Below are 16,101 nucleotides of genomic sequence, written 5' to 3'. Positions count from 1 at the left end.
TGCCGTGGTGCCCTGGGTATTTTGGGGTTTCCTGACCCCGGCAATGCTGGGTTATCTGTTTCAGCAGAGGAACTTGGTGTGTGTGTGTGTGTGCGCTGAATTCTTCAGCACGGCATCCTCCAACTTCACCAAATCCAACCATTTTTAGCCCCTTTGTTTCACCGCCCCCGTGTATTACCCGGTGATTATCGTGAATACCTGGTGCTTCACCTAAAACAGAAATGATTGTCAGTCTGCCTGGGTAAAAATGCAGTCGTGTTCACTTTAAAAAAAAAAAAAAGGAAAGAAAAAAAAAAAAAAAGAGGTATTTGATGAGAGTAATGGCTCTGGAGGATCAGCTTCCTCTTCTGTTTTAGGTAGTTTTAGTTGCTACACCTAGAGGTGAGCTTTTTGTAGGGCTCTCTTCTGGTCGCTTTCATTGTTGACTGAAGAGGTTCCTGCTGCTCTGTACTTGACCAAAGTCATTCAAAGCCCGTCCCAAGCACGGACTGGAAGTGAAACAGACCCGCTGTTATTCAGAGGGGCTGCAGGTATCCATCCATCACCGTGAGCTTGTGCGGGGAAATCATCCCTTGGGGAATGGGAGCATTCCTGAAATCTGGAGCTCAGCTGAGCACGGCGGTGCCCTGGCTGTGATTGATGAGCTCTGCATCGCAGGGACTGAAACAAAGTTCTCCTCTCGCCTCATTTCTCAAGTTCATCATCAACTCGGTTCCTTCTGAGCCCTTCCTTGCTCCTCGAGCGGTGCCAGCGCTGCCTTTCCAAGTTTGGGGCCATGTGCCAGAATTGCAAATGCTCCACTTGAAGATACTCGCTTGTCGTTGCTCCTCAGCCCTCGTTTCTTTGGCAGGCTTTGTGATGGAGATGAAAACTTTAATCTTCGTTTTTATGGTCGTTTTAGAGAGCCTGTTTGTTTAGCATTGTTGGAAATAACAGCAGAAAACACAGAGCTTAAAAAGCTCCCCAATTCCTGGATGGTTCTTTCGTCTGTGTCCTAAGGAACTGCTGAATTCTGGTATCCTGAATTTATTTTCACCAGTTTTTCTGTCCAGGCTGCAGCCTTTTCTCTTCCGTGGGATTTTTACAGCAAATTTGCCTGTGCTGGAGGATTTTTTAATCAAGATCTTTGATTTTTTTGAGCCAGCTCTGACTTCTGCAGCGAGAGATGCAAGAGTGTTTTTCTGGAACTGAATTGCTGACTTGGTTGCTGGAAGTATTTACACAATCTTTGAGGAAGGGGAACCCTGTTAAGATCACTTCTGGTGATGTCAGAGGAAATTAATTCCAGCCAAATACTCTTTGGAATAAGCACTTCCAGCTTGGAGCAGCTCACCTGATTGTTGGGTCCCTGAGCACCCAGAGTGGAAATCCTGCTTGGTAATGACTCCAGCCTGAAGGGTCTGCATATTTCAAGATTCATATAAACTGTTGCTTAAGTTCCAGTGGAAGAATATTCAGTTTTTAGGTCTGGAAGGGCTGTGCTGGTGCACCCTCAGGGCTGTGATGCTGCTGAGGTTTGCTAAAATCCTGTTTTAAAAGGGCTCCTTGTCAAAGTTTCTCCCGAATCTCTTGATTTGGACCCTTTAGATTCAGAACCTGTTTGTTGTTGGGATTTTCTAGCACTGGCACTTTGAAATTGTGTTTTATACGATTCTGACCTTTAAAATATTTGCTTTTTTTTAACACAACTCTGCCTAGCCAATAACCATCCAATTAAAAAAGATGGGCTCTTATTACCTTGAATGCAGCACCTATGGATTGTGTACAATCCACCCTTTCTATGGAAGGACTGCAGGTGAGAAAATAAAATCGTTGCCATAAATTGTGAGCAGAGGTGGAAATTAAATGGAAACAAACATGAAGCAGGTGAACAGCATGGAGTGTATGCAAACAAAATCAGAAATCAGAACTTGAATTTAATGCAAGTTCTAAACAACCATACAGAAGTGTGAAAGTTGGGAAACATGGGGGGATTAATAAAGATATTGAGTGATAAAGATATCATGAATAAATCAGTTAATTAAAGATATGAGGAATAGAGGTGCTGCCTGACTCTTTTTAGTGCCAGTCCACCCAGGTGTGGGACTAATAAAGATAAAAAGTGATAAAGATATCAGGAATAAATAAATTAATAAAAGATGCTAGGAATAGAACCTTTTTACTGCCAGTTCATTCAGGTGTGGGACTAGTAAAGATATTAGGTGATAAAGATATCAGGAATAAATAAATTAAATAAAGATATGTAGGCATAGAGGTGCTGCCTGACCCTTTTTACTGGCAGTCCACTCAGAGAAGGAATTAATAAACAGATGATTAAGATATCAGGAATAAATAATTCAAGCTATTAGGAATAGACCCTTTTTAGTGCCACTTCACCCAGGGGGGGATTAATAAAGATATTAGGTGATAAAGATATCATAAATAAATAAAATAAAGAAAGATTGTAGGAATAGAGGTGCTGCCTGACCTTTTTTGCTGCCAGTCCACCTGGAGGGGGATTGATAAAGATATTAAATGATAAAGATATTAGAAATAAATCAATTAATTAAAGATATGAGGACTGGAGGTGCTGCCTGACCCTTTTTAGTGCCAGTCCTCCCAGGGGAGGCTGAACCCGACCTTTGCCTGCCTTGTTTGGGCGTTTGGTGCCATTTGAGTGGAGGCCGTGTGGCAAATCCTGTGATCCCAGGGCAGCTCCTGCTCATGAGGCAGAGTGGGAATGAGCAGAGATTGTCCTGGGGAGGAGGAGGAGGAGAGCAGGGAACGGGAACAATAATGGGAAAGTTGGGAGAAGGTGGGGAGATTTGATTCCGGTGAAACGGGATGGGGATGGAATTGGGAAAAGGTTTGGAGTGTAGGGAAAAGGGAAAAGGTCTGGAGTGTAGGGAATTGGGAAAAGGTTTGGAGTAGGTGTGGAATATGGAGAAAGTTTGGAATGTAGGGAAGTTGGAAAAGGTTTGGAAGGTAGGAAAAAGGGAAAAGGTTTGGAATGTGGGGAAGTTTGGAATGTAGGGAATAGAGACAAGATTTGGAATGTAGGGAAAAGGGAAAAGGTTTGGAATGTAGGAAAGTTGGAAAATGTTTGGAGTGTAGGGAATAGGGAAATGGTTTGGAGTGTGGGGAAGTTTGGAATGTAGGGAAGTTGGAACAGGTTTGGAATGTAGAGAATAGAGAAAAGGTTTGGAGTGTAGGGAATAAGGAAAAGGTTTGGAAGGTAGGAAAAAGGGAAAAGGTTTGGAATGTGGGGAAGTTTGGAATGTAGGGAATAGAGAAAAGATTTGGAATGTAGGGAAAAGGGAAGAGGTTTGGAATGTAGGGAAGTTGGAAAAGGTTTGGAATTAAGGAAATGGGGAAAAGGTCTGGAATGTAGGGAATTGGGAAAAGATTTGGAGTGTAGGGGATAGAGAAAAGGTTTGGAATGTAGAGAAGTTGGTAAAGGTTTGGAGTGTAGGGAATAGGGAAAAAGTTTGGAATATAGGGAAGTTTGGAATGTAGGGAATATGGAAAAGGTTTGGAGCAGTGAAGGTGCTGCTTGGAAAAAGCAGGGAGTTTGGGAACCCACCCCTAAATCCTAAATTAACCCCTTCCCCCAGGATTAATCCCCTGCAGAGATTAATCAATCTCTGCTCGCTGCTCCCCAAGGGAAAATCAAAGCTGGCTCTCCTGTGCTCCCAGATGTGCCTTCACCTGGCTGCTCTTACAGGGAATTTGTGGTTTTCTCTGGAAGAAAGTCTGGAAAATGAGCCTGCAGGCCCTGGTTTGATCTGTGGCACCAGCTCAGGTGGGCTCAGGTGTTTGCAGAGTGAGTAACTCCAGCAGAGACAGCAGCTCCCTGTGCCACACAGTAAAATAAGGAGTTTTTCCAGACTGCAATAAGTTGTGTTGGTTAATTTTAATGCTTTTTATCTCTTTTAAGAATGTCCTGGGCCACAAACAACAAATCTGAATTAACATTAACAAATCTGAATTTCTGTAACCTGCAGGGACAAAGCTCTGTTTGAATGTGAATTTGTAACAGGAGGTTGTGTTGTGGTTTTGGTGGGGGTTTTTTTGTTTTTGTTTGGGTGTTTGCTTTTTGCCTTTGTTTTTCCTTTCAAGAATTGAATGAATAAAACAAAAACAATGGAAAGTGACAGTGGGAGTAGCTGAGGAGCAGAAGAACTTTCATCTTTCCTTGACAAGCATTTCATCCTCACTCCTTGGCAGCTGCAATTCCCAGATGTCAGGGGAGGATTGAGCAAACTCCCATTCCCTGGGCCCTCAGTGGAAGGGGGAAGGAAATAAGAACTAAGTGCAGTTCCTTGGGCTTTTAAATGAGAAGAAACCATTAAAACTGCAAAGTTACCTTGGATTTTAACTCCTTAAGGAGCAAAACCTGGTGGCAGGGGGAGATCAGGAATTCCCTTTTGGTTTTCCTTGTCAGGTGAAGGATGTGCTGACATTATATCTTGAAATTTGGGGGATTTTTGTTGTTTGTTTCAGACTGTTGCCAGTAATTGTTGGCAAGCTGCATGTTTAGGAACAAAACACACTTCTCACAGAGGAAACTGCTCTGTGCCTTGAAGGAGCTTCTCCACCTCTAAGAATTACAGCCCTTTTCCTGTCATCAAGAGACAGCTGAGCTCCAGAAGGAGCTGCTGAGTTCCCTGCTCCTCCCCACATCCTTGGGAAGGCTTTGCTGCATTTTCAGTACTTTCAAGTGGTTCTTCTGTAAAATCCTCCCCTGGTCCTGGCAAGATGAAGGTGCAGAATGAGCTGAGGTGTTTGATCTGCGTTTGAGTGGAGGAGCTGCCGCTCTGCTGTGGTTTATCCATTTTATGGATAATTTAATGCACACTTGGAGTTGCACATTTTCCTGGGAGTTGAGGAAAGAGACTTTTAAAGAAGGAAATTCAGAGTGATCTGAGGTTAACAAATAGTGAATTGTGAGCTCAGGTGGGCCCACAATCAGTGTTAACAGGTATATCCATATTAGCAGGTATAGCCATTTTATGGACAAATTTCATGCACACTTAAAGTTTTACATTTTCCTGAGAGTTGAGGAAGGAAAAGGGATTTTTAAAGAAGGAAAATCAGAGTGAGCTGAAGTCAATAAACAGTTAATTGTGAACTCAGGTGGGCCCACAATCAGTGTTAACAGGTATATCCATATTAGCAGGTATATCCATTTTATGGAAAAATTTCCTGCACATTTGGAGTCGTACATTTCTCTGGGAATTGGGGAAATAAAAAGGATTTATAAAGAGGGAAATTCAGAGTGAGCTGAGGTCAATAAATAGTTAATTGTGAACTCAGATGGGCCCACAATCAGTGTTAACAGGTATATCCATATTAGCAGGTATATCTATTTTATGGACAAATTTCCTGCACACTTTGAGTTGTACATTTCTCTGGGAGTTGGGGAAATAAAAGAGATTTTAAAGAAGGAAAATCAGAGTGAGCTGAGGTCAATAAATAGTTAATTGTGAGCTCAGGTGGGCCCGCAATCAGTGTCAGCAGATAATGAGGCTCACCTCCCCTGGATTTCTGTCTCCAGCCGCTCTCCCCTGTTCAAGAGTTTGTGAAATTCTGTCATCACTGGAAGCATTAGTGGGACTCTCATTGTTTGCTCCTGCTCCAGCATTAACACAGCGACATTCAGGCTGAATAAACACCATTTCTATATTCAGCATCTTTGGCATTGTTACCCTTTGCATGTGCAGGGGCTGAATTTTCACTTTCTTCTTGGTTTCAGCTTTAAATGTCTCCTATTGGAGCTTTTTAATCCCTTCAGCATCTAGAGTTATCTTCCCTTTGCATTTATTGGTTAAAACAAGGGCAGCAGGGCCAGGATGTGTTTTGTGAATTAGCTGAGATGTGTTTCCGAGGTTTGACTGATGAATTCCTCAGCAGAGTTTTTCCTCTGAAGGGATGAACTGCAGATCCCCTTCTATAACAGCATTTCAATTAATTAAACATCTCACAGCTGCAACTGCATGGATCCCCTTGGTTTGGATTGTTTGCGTGGAGCCAAGTTTTTCTCCTAAAATGTCATTTTGTGGGACTCAGATTTGTCACCTTGACTCCAGAAATGGGCATCATTAAGGTGATTTAGATCACTGCAGATTGTTGATTTAAGAGCACCTGGAGCACTGGCTTCTCTCACCTGTTCTGTGCCTTCCATTCCATGGAAAATCTGGGGGTTTTTTTCATGGAAAATCTGCTTTTTCTCATTGAAAATCAGTTTTTTCTCACTGAAAACCTGCTTTCCTTCACATGTTGCTGTGGGTGAGATCCCTGCAGCCCCTTGGAGGGACGCCAGACCCTTCCAGTGCTGCCCTGCTCTATTTTCCAGCCTGGGATTTGCATTTCAGAACTCCCCAAAAAGCCTCCAGTGACCTGGGGCTGCATTTTCCCCTTCCTAACAAGGGTGAACTCACCTTGGGGGAGTTTTTAAACCTCATTTTTTGCTCTTGGTCTGCAGGTGGCAATAAAAATCATTGACAAATCTCAGCTGGATGCTGTGAACCTGGAGAAGATCTACAGGGAGGTGCAGATCATGAAGATGCTCGACCACCCACACATCATAAAACTCTACCAGGTGGGCTTTTTTTTTTCCTTTCTTTCCCCCTTTTTTCCCTCTCTTAGCTCTGCTGAACAAAAATGAAGTTCCCTCTTAAGACCAGTTCAGCTTTAAATTAATTTTATGCAGAAGAAACTTTGAAAATATTTCAAAAATAAATAGTCTTTAATTTAATGGTCTATTTAAAAAATCAAACTGGTCTTTAAAATATTGATGTGCCAGGTAGAGATGGAGCCTAAATTTATAAATTTGCAGTTTATTATTTGATAATATCTCAGTTCCTTTCTGAATGAATGACACCACACAAAAGTGGCAGAAGAGAGGCTGAAAATATTTGAATAAAGTCTGAAGATCAGCACTTGGAGAGAGGGTGATGCTTGGGTGGTGCTCACTCCTTCAGTGCCTGGTTAAAAATGCATTTGATAAATGATTAAAATTTGATAAATTTTACTTTTAAAATTCATGTTGTCTCCCTGGTTTGCTTTTATTTGTGAGCAGTCCCTTGGGACTTTCAGGCCCATTCATAAATCAAATGCAAAATCAAATTCACAAAGTTCTTGCTGAAATGTTTCTCTGAGGTTGTTGAAATAAACCTTGAAATTGTCCTGAAATCTGAAATGACTTTTTCAACTTGGGGGTTTTTCTCAGTGAAGCTTGTGATTATTTTGTTTGTACACTTTCGAAGATTGTGAAATTCCAGGTGTGAGGCAGAACTTTCACAGCTTTAGGAGAGAACCATAAAAATAAAGATTCTTTTGGGTGGTTTTTGGCTTGTTTGGCTCTTCCCACGAGCCCTCATGTGTGATTTCTGCATCCACAGGTGATGGAGACCAAAAGCATGCTGTACCTCGTGACAGAGTTTGCCAAAAATGGGGAGATTTTCGGTAAGCAGGAGAATATTTCCATGTTCAGCTTTTCAGTGCGCTCCTGGTGTCTGTGTCAATATGGGTCTGTTCTTAGATTTCATATTTCTGTGCACCTGCAGAGTTAAAAACCTTTTGGTTTTAAATTCTATTTCCTCTGTTTCAGTGTTTTCCACTGCCTCTTGTCCTTTTGCTGGGATTTGTCTTGGGCCAAAATCCTGCTGCTTTGGCTGCGAATCCAAAATCACTTCTGGCTTCTATTTTATTATAATAAAATAAAAAATTATATAAAAATTATATACATATACATATAATGTGTATTATATGATACACATTATTATATATATTCAATATGTGTTATATAATACATATAGACTGCATATATACAATAGGCATTATATAATATATAATATGATAATTATATATATAATGTTATATACTATAATATATAATATTATAGTATATATCATATATAATATACATTATATGTATTACATAATACATATACAATAAATTAATATAAATATAATATAATCATAAATAAATATATAAATATATAATTATACTGAAATTAAGTTAATTTTTATTAAGAATAAAAAATATTTTTATTTTATTAAAACATATTTTTATTATTATACAATAGAAATATATAGACATATATTTTAATATTTTATAGAGAATCATAATAAAATTAAAAATTTATTACACAATATAAATATATATAATTATATATATCTTTATATACTTTTAAAAATAGAATTATAATAAAATTTTTAAAAACCCCAAACCCTGCTGTAGAAAAGTGTAGCCAGAGGGTGACAGCAGGCTGAGATAAATGTAGAAAATGTGGAGCTTTCCTGGCTGGGGTGGCTTTGCTGTTCCAGCCTCTCACGATGCCCAGGGCTCTGCAGCAGCTTCAGCTGTGGCTCTGTCCCAGCAGGTCCTGATGTCCCCAGCAGGTCCCTGATGTCCCCAGCAGGTCCCTGATGTCCCCAGCAGGTCCCTGATGTCCCCAGCAGCTCCTGATGTCCCCAGCAGGGTCTCTGATGTCCCCAGCAGGTTGTTGGTGTCCCCTGTAGGGTCCCTGGTGTCCCCAGCAGGTCGTTGGTGTCCCCAGCAGGGTCCCTGATGTCCCCAGCAGGTTGTTGGTGTCCCCTGTAGGGTCCCTGGTGTCCCCAGCAGGTCCCTGGTGTCCCCAGCAGGGTCCCTGATGTCCCCAGCAGGTCGTTGGTGTCCCCAGCAGGTTGTTGGTGTCCCCAGCAGGTCCCTGATGTCCCCAGCAGGTTAGCAGGTTGTTGGTGTCCCCAGCAGGTCCCTGATGTCCCCAGCAGGTCCCTGGTGTCCCCAGCAGGTTGTTGGTGTCCCCAGCAGGTCCCTGATGTCCCCAGCAGGTTGTTGGTGTCCCCAGCAGGGTCCCTGGTGTCCCCAGCAGGTCCCTGGACAGTGGCTGCTGTGCCCAGGGCTGGCACCGTGCCCATCCCTGTTTGCCCTCTGGTTAATGCACAACCCCTGGCGCTGCAGGAGGGACAGGGCTGATCCCAGTGCCAGGGGTTTGCTCTGGGTTTGGGATCTCTCAATGAATCCTGGCAGGGCCAGAAAAGCCGAGGCCAGCTTGGCTGCATGAATGTTGGGGAAGATGAAATGGGAAATATTTATCAATATGATTGTCTGGCAAAAGATTTGGAGAATATGGAAACTGTAAGTGAGATTGAAATGAAAGCAAGCTTTGAGATATTTTATTTGCTAAGCCACTGGAAAGCAATGGTGTGGCTGCTGAAGGTGATCCCCTTTTGATGGAACAACACCCTCTGCTTGCAGACAGGCCCAAGGGTCAGAGCAGACCCTGCAGCTTGGCAGAAGGGCCCAAAGAGGAGTTTTTAGGGTTTAAAATGTAACACAGGATGGTGATGTAATGATTCTTATAGGCTGCATGGAAATGCTGCAGGATTTGTATCTTGTACTAGATTGGTTAGTGAGAATTAGAATATTCAACACAGAAGAAGATTTATTGTATTGGAACGGGAATGTCGCTCTCTCTTTACCTTTTTATGCTCTTATCCTTCTACTCTCTTACCCTCTCATCCTCTCTCCCCCTCTCTTCTCTCGGGCCTGCTCTGAGCTGTGGCTGGCAGCTCCCAGCAGGGCCCTGCACTTGGCCCTTTGCAATGAACCCCAAATTCCAAGACCAGAAGAAGATTTCTTGTATTGTAACGGGAACCTCACCCTCTGATCCTCTCTTTTACTCTCTCATTCTCTCTTTACCACTCTCCTGCCTTCTTTCTCTTTACCTTGCTCTCCCTCTCTCATCCTGCTCTGAGCTGTGCCTGGCAGCTCCCAGCAGGGCCCTGCACTTGGCCCTTTGCAATGAACCCCAAATTCCACAACCAGAAGAAGATTTATTGTGTCATAATGGGAATAAACCCTGTTTGGTAGCCTCCAGCAGGGCCCTGCACTTGGCCCTTTGCAATAAACCCCAAATTCCAAGCCCTGGCTTCAAAAAATCTCCCATCTCCATCCATCCCCACCGTCCTACCCTGACACTCCTGCCATGAACTCGTGCTGCATTGCCAGCAAATGCTGGATTAACAGCTCGGGGCTAATTGAGTTTGTGCCTTCGATATCTGACTTCACCTTGCTGTCATATCATTTGTCAGTCACTCTGTGCCTGAGTGATATTTAGCTTGCAAATATTATGATCTCCCCTTACTGCCAGGCTTTTGTTTGTTCTTGTGCTTTGCCAAGTGAAACCAGCTGAGAGTGTGTGAGCTGGGGTGGGAGCTCTGGGCTGAGCTGCAGCGCCCACAGACCAGCTCTGACCACAGAGAAGAGTTGAAATGAAAATATTGCCAGAGTTACAGAGCCCCTAAATGATGTCTGCATTAAAAATCCTATGAAACACAGGCTAACAAAGACCCATAAATGGTATTTTAATTAAAAATCCTATAAAACACAGGCTAACACAGTCCCCCAAATGATATTTGAATTAAAAGTTTTCTAAAACACGGGCTAACAAAGCTCCCTAAATGATAGGTGAATTAAGTCCTATAAAATACAGGTTAACACAGCCCCTTAAATGATATTTGAATTAAAAATCCTATAAAACACAGGCTAACAGAGCATCCTTAATGATACTTAATTCAAATCCTCTGAAACACAGGCTAATAAAGCCCCCTAAATGATATCTGAATTAAAAATCCTATAAAATACAGGCTAACACAGCCCCCTAAATGATATCTGAATTAAAAATCCTATAAAACACAGGCTAACACAGCCCCCTAAATGATATCTGAATTAAAAATCCTATAAAATACAGGCTAACACAGCCCCCTAAATGATATCTGAATTTAAAATCCTATAAAACACAGGCTAACAAAGCCCCCTAAATAATGTTTTAATTAAAATCCCATAAAACACAAGGAAAAATCCCATCACCAAGGCAAGTTTGGAGCTGTGCTGGGCAAGGTGCTGCTGCTGGGATCTGATGTTGCACAAGTGCTGCAGAAGATAAAATTAATCACTATAAAATTAATCACCATAAAATTAATCCCAATAAAATCTCTGCTCTGGCTGCTCCTTGGCCATTACCCGCATTATTTTTGGGGTGTTCTGAGCCCATCCCAGCCCTGAATTTCTGATTTTTCCCCCAAAACAGGGGTTTTTAAAGCTGCTCCCTCAGCCAGCTGCTGCTGCTCCCCTTGTTTTTGTTCCTGAGGATAAATGCAGGTTTTGGTTTCAGGGCTGCCATTGGTTTTTACAGTGTAATCAAATATGAAAACAAAATGTTCTCTGTGCCTGTGACGCAGTGGAGAGGAGAGAGAGGTCGGCATGGGCACCTTTGGGCTGCTGGTTTTATTCCCAGAAATTTAAAAAAAATTACATTTATCCATCACACAGCCTCTGCTGAGGCTTCAAAGGGTGAGGTGTGATGGGAAACTTTAGAGGAATTAAAGTTTGAAGTGTTCAGGATGGTGAAGTAAATTATTCCAAGTATTCCCCATGAATTGTGGTGTGGAAATATTGTGGAAATGTTGACCAGGTAGCTGCAGAAGAAGGAGCAGAGAAGAATTTCCTCTTTTTTTCCATTTTTTTGGAGGGTTGAGTGGGAGAGCAACAAGGTGGAAACTGGTTTGAGTTCCCTTCTGCTAATTATTTGGGAGAAATTAAATTTCAGTGTTGTTGCTTGCTGCCCAGTCCATTTAAACCTGAATTGTTTGATTTATGATGATTTGAGTTCCCAGGTTGTGAAAATATTGACCAGGTTGCCATAAAAGAAGGAGCAGAGAAAAATTTCCTCTTTTTTCCCATTTTCTTGAAGGGTTGAGTGGGAGAACAACAAACTGAAAGTTGAAGTTCCTTGGTGCTGATTATTGGGAAGAAATAATTGAGTTTCAAGCTTGTTGCCTAAATCCATTTAAACCTGATTTCCTTGATTTCTGCAGTTTTATTTCTCAGATTTCCATGAGTGCTATTGTGAAAATATTGTAAAAATATTAGAAGTAAAAAAAATAATATAAGTAAAAAAATACTGAGCAGGTAGCCATTGAAGAAGGAATATTAAAATCTTATGAAAAATATGAACTATTATGCAAATGAAAATATATGAAAATATGATAAAAATATTGACCAGGTAGCTGTAAAAGAATAGAAAAATTTTCCTTATTTTTTCCATTTTTCAGAGATTTGGCTGGGAGAACAACAAGCTGGAGGCTGATTTTACTGGGGAGAAATCACTGAGTTTCACAATTGTTACTTGCTGCCCAGCCTGATTTAAACCTAATTTATTAGAGTTCTGCTCCTTTTATTTCCCAGATTACCAAGAAAATATTCTTAAAAATATGAAATATTAGGAAAATATTATGCAAATGTAAATATTGACCAGGTAGCTATGAAAGGAAAGAAAAATTTTCCTTATTTTTTCCATTTTTTCGGTGGGTCAGCTGTGAGATGAAGAGCCTGGAAAACTTTGATTTTCCTTGTGCTAATTTTTTGGGGTGAAACCATTAAAAATCAGCGTTGCTGCATGCCGTCCGGGCTGATTAAAGCAGATTTGTTAATTTGGGGTTGTTTATTCGTATTTCCCAGATTACCTGGCCAGCCACGGGCGCCTGAGCGAGGCCGAGGCGCGGCGCAAGTTCTGGCAGATCCTGTCAGCAGTGGAATATTGCCACGGCAGGAAAATCGTGCACAGGGACCTCAAAGCTGAGAACCTGCTGCTGGACAACAACATGAACATCAAAATAGCAGGTATTCCACTTGATTTTTATATAATTTTGTATAAAATCCCCCTTTGGTGCTGCCTGAGATTCCGTCGTGCTTTTCCACATGAATTTTTCCATGGTGGGTGTCAAAGTCCCTCCAAATTTCCAATATTAACTTCCAGAAAAACAAAAAAAAACAAAGAAAAATTATTTCATTATAAACATTTTATAATAGTTATATACATTATATATATATTATTAATATATATTATTATTTATATATATTATATATATATTATTTATATATATAATATATATATAATTATATTATATATATATTAATTATATATAATATATAGACATTGTAATATATATAGACATTATAATGTATGTGGACATTATAATAGTTATAGACATTATATATATATTATATTATATATATATAATTAATATATATTTTATATATTAATTATATATATAATACATACATTATTATATAGAGAAATTTTAATAGTTATAGGCATTATATATATTATTAATATGTATTGTTATATATATTAATAATATATATAACATATATAGGCATTGTAATATATATAGACATTATAATGTATCTAGCCATTATAATAGTTATAGACATTATATTTATAAAATATATATAATTAACATATATTATATAAATTATATATATAATATATAGACATTATGATATATATAGACATTATAATAGTTATAGACATTATATATAATATATATTTTATTAATATAATATATATTAGTTATATATATAGAGAGACATAATAGTTACAGACCTTATATATATATATAATATATTATTAATATATATTATATAGAGACATTATAATAGATCTAGACATTATAATACTTACAGACATTTTTTGTAGCTGTCTTCAAAGCTGCCAGATGTTCAGGTTAAAACAGAGTTAATCAAATAACTTCTTTCAACATTAAGAAAAAAAGAACAACTCAGAATGGGAGCTTATTGATTTTTTTTTTGTTCCTTTTTGCATGCATGATTTCACTTTAATTATAAATTTAGACACAGCAGATGTTGCTAGCAATAGAAATCATTTTCATTACAATTCCATGGATCCTTCCATGCTGACTTTAGCCCAGAGAGGCTGGAGATGGGTAAAATAGAGAATTTCTTGATTTGGGGGAGTGTTGAGATCCAGCCTTCAATAATAGGGGAGCAGGAAGGAAGGAGTGAAGGAAGAGAAGGAATTTCCTTTCCTCAGGCTGAGAAAGGTGAAATGATGAAACATCCTGGATTATTTTTCCTTTTCATTTCCCTGCTGGCATTTCTGGCCTGGTGGAAGGGTTGTGGAGCCTTCCCCAGGTGGGTTCAGCAGTGCTGCCATTTCTGGGGTGCTTTTCCTGTTATAGCTGAGATAATTGATCCACCAGGCCAGTTAATGCTGAATAAATCCCAAATTCAGTCTGAGGGCTGCCAGTCACCTGCCTGACACAAGAATTCAGATTTCCAGAGTGACCTCTGCTTGTTTTCCTCTCAGCTCCTGCACCCAGAGCTTTTCCTGCCCAGCATGTCCTGAGCACTGCAGGGATGCAAATCCCTTGGGAGAAATTACCTCCAGAGCATCTCAGGAGAGCCAGGAGCTGTTCTGGCATGGGGAATTCATATTTAAGTGATAATTTGGGGCAATTTTGGCTCTTTCCCTGCTGAATTCCAGGATTGAACTCCTGCCTAACACAAGAATTCAGATTTCCAGAGTGACCTCTGGTTCTTTACCTCTCAGCTCCTGCACCCAGAGCTTTTCCTGCCCTGGATGTCCTGAGCACTGCAGGGATGCAAATCCCTTGGGAGATCATCTCAGGAGAGCCAGGAGCTGTTCTGGCACTGGGAATTCATATTTAAGTGATAATTTGGGGCAATTTCAGCTCTTTTCCATAGGAAAGGCTCTGGACCTAAAGTTCTCTCTCAGGAGCTCCACCTTGGTTGCTCCCAGGTGAACCAGGGGCAATTTCAGAATTTCCCTGCACACTCACCTGATTTTTCCATGCTGGACTGAGCTCCTGCCTTGTGGAATTTGCAGGCAACCCAAAATGGGAAGAGATGAGAATCTTGACTCCATGATTCAGAGGGGCTGGTTTATTATTTTATTATATATATTATATTAAAAGAAAATGATGTATTAGAACTATACTGGAAATGGGATGAGGAGATTCCACCAGCTCTGTCCTGCTCCACTTCTCCAGTGGCACAGAGTTAATTGCAGGTGGGCTGTAAATGAGCCCATGAACTGGTTCCTCCATGGATCTCAGTCCTTATCAGGTTGATAAGAGCTCTCCATGTCCAGCCTGGCTGCTGAAGGAGCTGGGGGAAAGTTCAGGCTGCTGGGAGCTTTGCAGTGATTTGTGCCAAGTCACTTGTTGGAATTTTCATTGCAGAGGAGAAGGATGACGAACTGCCCTGGGTTTATCTGGGGCTTTTGGGGTTATCTGGTCTGTGCACATCCCTGGAACAGCCTCTTCCAGTTGTTCATCTTGCTCATGGCTCATTTATCAGGCTGGGGAAGGACAGAGGGCAGCCAGGATCCCAGCTCTGATAGCTGAGGTTTTCCTCTGGTTTCGGGTCGTGTAGGAATTGAAAAAAACAGCACAAAAACTGATAAATTCTTTTGATAAAGCTCTTCTTAGCTTCCAGTGGGCCGCTTGGTTTGTTCTGCTGCTTCCAAGGCTTTTATTGAAGCCCTTTGCTCCTCAAGAATACAACAGTGTTTAGTCAAACTAAAACCAACTGAAACATGCACAAAGTCACCTCTGTATTTCAGCCACCAGGAGAATAAACTAACATTCAAAAATGTCCCAAAACCTGTGGGTTCATAAGATTGCCACCTCTGATGCCTGAGGCTGGACTGAAATCCAGTTTTGGGTTAATATTGCTCTACAAGGACAGGGACGGGGCAGAATTTAAAGAATCTTTTCTCTCTAACTGGGCAACAAACAGGGGATGAGTAAAGAATTTGAGGTGAGAGCTTTGATAGGTTTATTTTGTGAAAGATATGAGGTAGTTTGGATTAAAGCCCTTAAATGTTAGTGTAAGTAGGAAAACTGAAGGTATCAATGAGATGAAATACCCATTGAGAATGGGGAAGGTCCATTGAGAAGTGAGTGGAATTTGTGCTTAGCATTGACAAGGCAGTTCTGCCTGGTTATTCCCAAAGTTCAGCAGCTGCCCTGGTGCTGTGTCCTTTGGTTTTGCTGCTTTTTGAGGGCATCATCTGAGGCATTTCAGCTCTCTCTGAGCTCCACCTTTGCTGTGCAGCCAGAGATCCACCCGTGAAACCCAAACCTGCCCAGAACGGGGACCCAGCTCCCGTTTTTGTCCTTGCAGCCCCAGATTGAGGTGCTGCAGGGAATTGTGGCTCCCTGCAGCTTGCAGCAGCCCAGGTAGGCAGGGACTGTTATTTTGAAGGAGGCTGGAGCTGCTGCTGGA

The 16,101-nt window shown here is 40.9% G+C and overlaps 1 protein-coding gene across 1 annotated transcript in view; it reads left to right on the top strand.

Moving 5' to 3' along the window:
* Nucleotides 1-16,101, top strand: part of SIK2 (salt inducible kinase 2) — a 35,975-nt gene that overhangs the window by 549 nt on the left and 19,325 nt on the right. Inside the window, 3 exon segments of the mRNA XM_054291491.1 lie at nt 6,464-6,580; nt 7,383-7,446; nt 12,508-12,669. Of these exon segments, the coding sequence (XP_054147466.1) occupies nt 6,464-6,580; nt 7,383-7,446; nt 12,508-12,669 (343 nt within the window).

Source organism: Melozone crissalis, unplaced genomic scaffold, assembly GCF_028551555.1.
Source record: "Melozone crissalis strain CALT ecotype California unplaced genomic scaffold, PUWL_Pcris_2 ptg000092l_1, whole genome shotgun sequence".
Taxonomy (NCBI): domain Eukaryota; kingdom Metazoa; phylum Chordata; class Aves; order Passeriformes; family Passerellidae; genus Melozone; species Melozone crissalis.
The sequence above is the reverse complement of the archived record's forward strand: the minus strand, read 5'-3'. Positions and strand labels throughout refer to the sequence as shown.